Genomic DNA, 4,820 nt, shown 5'->3' with positions numbered 1-4,820 from the left:
CTCGGGACACAGGTGTGCTGGGGGCCCAGGTGGGCCAGCCAGCAGCATCCTGCAGGGTAATGGGAGCAGGTGGGCACCCCGAGGCTGGCAGTAAACACTGGCTATCTGCCCCCAGGCTCCCAGGAGGGGTCCTGGGCCTCACCTCCTCCAGCCGGAACAGGAAAGCAGCTCCAGGCAGCTGGGTCCACAAAAATCTCCGTTCCCTGAGGTCTCAGAGGCAGTGGCCCAGGAGCATCTGGTCACCTTCGGGAAAAACCGGCTTGGCAAAGGCTCCCCCGAGGGCACGCGTTTCCCGGACAGTGAGGCAGGACCTAAACTCTTCCGTTAACACTACATTTTTCGCATTTCTGCAGTGTTTGCACTCTCAGACCCCACCATTTCCCCGCATCTCTTAGGAAGAAGTTCTCGACGTCCCACCTCCCCTGGAAGGGTGCTGCTCCCAGAGACCTTTCCGCCAATGGCCCAATCTCAGTGCCCTCAGGGGAGAGGTGGGTGCAGAAAAACAGCCTGGGTCACAAAAGAGGTGCGAGGGCTGTGAGATCCCGGAGGCACCGACGGGAAGCGCGACGGAGGAGGGCAGGACGGGGTGGAGGTGGGGGATACTGCAGATGGAGGGAGCCACGGTGGGGGAGGGCGTGGACCTGACCGTCCTGGCACAAGGCGGTCGGGTGCAGACCTCCAGGCCCTCCGGGTTAAGGTGCCGCCCAGAGCCCTCAGGCCCGGGGCGCACGGAAACCACAGGCAGGGTGCGCGTGGAGGGACGGGGAAAGCGGGGCGGGTTGGGGAAGGCGCCCCGGGAACCTGAACCTCCCACCCCGCCTCCGTCTCGACCACTCCTTAAGCCCCACCCCGCCCCAGGTAAGGCGCAGTCCACCCCCATTCCCAGTAGATTAACGCACAGGTGGGGGCGCGCTCGGGACATAGCTGCGCTAGGGGACAGCGCGCCCAGCCCAGTCGCGGGGGCGAGGAGCAGGGCGGGGCCCAGCAGGAACCCAGCTTTGTTAGCGATGCTCCCCGTGAGCCACGCGCCACGCGTACGCGCTTCCTCAATGGGGCCGGGCGTGGAGCCGCGCCCTGCGCGATTGGCCAAACGGGTGGCCCACGATTGGCTGGGACCCTGGCCCCCGCCTCCTCGGCCCCAGGAGGGCGGGGCGTGGGTGTGGGCTGCGCGGCGCGTGCTGCCCCCGGGGATCTTGCGCGCCTCCCGAACAGCCGTGTTGTCGCCAGGGCCACGCCTTCCCTCCCACAGCGCGCGCTGCGCGTGCGAAGGTCTGGCGGCTCTTGGGACTTGCGGGGCTGCGCGCGGGGTTAGGGTGGGGGTACGGGAAGGCTCAACCCAGGACCTGCGTACCTTGCTTTGGGGGCGCACTGAGCACCTGCCGGGAGCAGGGGGCGCACCGGGAACTCGCAGATTTCGCCAGTTGGGCGCACTGGGGATCTGTGGACTGCGCCCGGGGGATGGGCTAGGGGGACATGCGCACGCTTTGGGCCTTACAGAATGTGATCGCGCGAGGGGGAGGGCGAAGCGTGGCGGGAGGGCGAGGCGAAGGAAGGAGGGCGTGAGAAAGGCGACGGCGGCGGCGCGGAGGAGGGTTATCTATACATTTAAAAACGAGCCGCCTGCGCCGCGGCTGCGGAGACCTGGGAGAGTCCGGCCGCACGCGCGGGACACGAGCGTCCCACGCTCCCTGGCGCGTACGGCCTGCCACCACTAGGCCTCCTATCCCCGGGCTCCAGACGACCTAGGACGGGTGCCCTGGGGAGTTGCCTGGCGGCGCCGTGCCAGAAGCCCCCTTGGGGCGCCACAGTTTTCCCCATCGCCTCCGGTTCCTCTGCCTGCACCTTCCTGCGGCGCGCCGGGACCTGGAGCGGGCGGGTGGATGCAGGCGCGATGGACGGCGGCGCACTGCCCAGGTCCGCGCCCCCTGCGCCCCGCGTCCCTGTCGGCTGCGCTGCCCGGCGGAGACCCGCGTCCCCGGAACTGTTGCGCTGCAGCCGGCGGCGGCGACCGGCCACCGCAGAGACCGGAGGCGGCGCAGCGGCCGTAGCGCGGCGCAATGAGCGCGAGCGCAACCGCGTGAAGCTGGTGAACTTAGGATTCCAGGCGCTGCGGCAGCACGTGCCGCACGGCGGCGCCAGCAAGAAGCTGAGCAAGGTGGAGACGCTGCGCTCGGCCGTGGAGTACATCCGCGCGCTGCAGCGCCTGCTGGCCGAGCACGACGCCGTGCGCAACGCGCTGGCGGGAGGGCTGAGGCCGCAGGCCGTGCGGCCGTCTGCGCCCCGCGGGCCGCCGGGGACCACCCCGGTCGCCGCCTCGCCCTCCCGCGCTTCTTCGTCCCCGGGCCGCGGGGGCAGCTCGGAGCCCGGCTCCCCGCGTTCCGCCTACTCGTCGGACGACAGCGGCTGCGAAGGCGCGCTGAGTCCTGCGGAGCGCGAGCTACTCGACTTCTCCAGCTGGTTAGGGGGCTACTGAGCGCCCTCCACCTATGAGGTAACAGCCGGGAGGCAGGGAGGAGGGAGGGCCGGGGGCCGGGGTGGAGGGACGGGGTGGGCAGGCCCGGCGGGTCGCGCCCCCAGGAGCCCGCGGAGCCGAGCGCCAGGCCCGAGCGATGGCTTCGATTTCGCTCACTCTTCATTTCCCCCAAACTTTTTCAAGCCTGTGCAAGACCGGCGTTTGTTTGTCCGGGATTGCAAAACTTCCCCTCGCGGCTCAGCCGCCGACGAGGGAGGGGTAGACGAGGGGAGGGGAGCGGCCGTCGGGCCGTTGAGGTCTCTAGTGCTGGCGGATCCTGGGGCAGATTAGGGTGCTGGAGGCGGGGTGACTTTGCATTGCAAATCGCGCTCCCGGGCCGGGGCGGCAGAAATGAGTCGGCGGGCGCGGAGCCCTGACTCACCGCGGCTCCGAGCGCCCGCCCCGCCCCCGCCGTGTCTCAGACCGAGTCGCGGCACCCACGGACTCAAGACTCCAAAACCAACCGAGCAAACGAAACTGCCGACTTCGCTTGGGGGAGGTGGGGGCAGGGCCGGCCCGGGCGGGGTCTGCCCCGGGCCCGCGCCCGCGTTGACGCGCGTTTGGTTCCCCACCTTCCCCCCGCAGCCTCAGCCCCGGAAGCCGAGCGAGCGGCCGGCGCGCTCATCGCCGGGGAGCCCGCCAGGTGGACCGGCCCGCGCTCCGCCCCCAGCGAGCCGGGGACCCACCCACCACCCCCCGCACCGCCGACGCCGCCTCGTTCGTCCGGCCCAGCCTGACCAATGCCCCGGTGGAAACGGGCTTGGAGCTGGCCCTATAAGGGCTGGCGGCTTCCTCCGACGCCGCCCCTCCCCACAGCTTCTCGACTGCAGTGGGGCGGGGGGCACCAACACTTGGAGATTTTTCCGGAGGGGAGAGGATTTTCTAAGGGCACAGAGAATCCATTTTCTACACATTAACTTGAGCTGCTGGAGGGACACTGCTGGCAAACGGAGACCTATTTTTGTACAAAGAACCCTTGACCTGGGGCATAATAAAGATGACCTGGACCCCTGCCCCCACTATCTGGAGTTTTCCATGCTGGCCAAGATCTGGACACGAGCAGCCCCTGAGGGGCGGGGTCCCTGGCGTGAGGCCCCCTTGACAGCCCACCCTGGGGTGGGTTTGTGGGCACTGCTGCTCTGCTAGGGAGAAGCCTGTGTGGGGCACACCTCTTCAAGGGAGCGTGAACTTTATAAATAAATCAGTTCTGTTTACCAGTGGCTCCTATCACCTACACTTCCCAGGTGACGGCCAGACTTCCGTGGTCACTACTCCCCAAACCCTGCTGCCTCCTCCGTAGGGTGGGTCTGGGTGAGATCTGGAGTGCAGCCAGGCCGTTGATAGCGGAGCCATCGGGACACCTTGTGAGGCTGGGGGCGTCCTCCAGGAGGTGGTGGGCTGGTGGGTTGTCCAGACAGGGCTACTTGCTGGCTTGGAAGCTGCAGGCTGGAGGCTGCTGACCCATCCCAAGGGCTGGGGTAAGTGTTGGGTGTGGGGCTAGGCTAAGGTGGTCTGACCAGAGAGCACCGGCTGTGGGGCTGAGGGCATGGGCTCCTGCGCAGGCCACCACGCTCAGATCTCCACTAACGTGGCAGCTGGGCAGCCCGGGGCAAGTGGCTTAACTTGCAAATGGGTTTGACCAGACCCACCTCAGCGGCCTCTGGGAGGAGTTAGTGAGAGGTGCCCGGAGGCTGCCCTCTCGCTAGCTTTGGGTTTTGCCCGCACTGGGGAGGGCCTGCAGGCCTCCGCTCACCTGAATCCTAAGAGCGGCTCTTGAAAGGAACAAGGAAGGCTTGGAAGCTTTGCGCCAGGCTCCCCCCAGCCGGAGAGCTGGCACTGGGATATTACACGGCTATACCTTTGACTCAGGGCCTAGGAGGCTTTGATGTCTCCCTGTACCGAAAGCTGCCTTTTAGTGTCCTGGTGGGGGAGGGGTTGTGGGGCTCCCCCGGTTTCTTTAGGGCGCAGAGGCACCCCTTCCTTCAGAAAGGAGTGGTTGGGACAGAGCCATGGGAGCCCTGCGAGGTGGGAGCAACTGGTGTTGTCCCAGAGTGGGTGGCTCCTGAATAACCACGGCAACAGGACACACAGGCTACCGGGGTGCCTGGGTCTCAAACGTCAGGCTGGCCAGGTCCCTTGTTATGAGAGGAGCTCAGGGCTCCTCTCTCGCCAGCTGCAGCCTCAGTCCGGGTGGGGGCTCCTCAGCAGCCAAGGTCAAAGCCGAGTCTGTAGCGGGGGTCAAAGGGGTCAGCTGGTCTGATGAGGACCAGGCTCAGCTGGGGTCAGTGGACCAGCTGTGGCTTGGGGC

General features: G+C 67.3%; 1 protein-coding gene across 1 annotated transcript; it reads left to right on the top strand.

Moving 5' to 3' along the window:
• Positions 1–1,141: 1,141 nt before the first annotated feature.
• Positions 1,142–3,726, top strand: ASCL2 (achaete-scute family bHLH transcription factor 2). Its single transcript, XM_034931945.3, has 2 exons — positions 1,142–2,491; positions 3,098–3,726. The coding sequence occupies exon 1, from the start codon at positions 1,892–1,894 to the stop codon at positions 2,471–2,473; it is 582 nt and encodes a 193-aa protein (XP_034787836.1). The 5' UTR covers positions 1,142–1,891; the 3' UTR covers positions 2,474–2,491; positions 3,098–3,726.
• Positions 3,727–4,820: the final 1,094 nt, after the last annotated feature.

This window comes from Pan paniscus, chromosome 9 (genome assembly GCF_029289425.2).
Source record: "Pan paniscus chromosome 9, NHGRI_mPanPan1-v2.0_pri, whole genome shotgun sequence".
Lineage (NCBI taxonomy): Eukaryota > Metazoa > Chordata > Mammalia > Primates > Hominidae > Pan > Pan paniscus.
The sequence above is the reverse complement of the archived record's forward strand: the minus strand, read 5'-3'. Positions and strand labels throughout refer to the sequence as shown.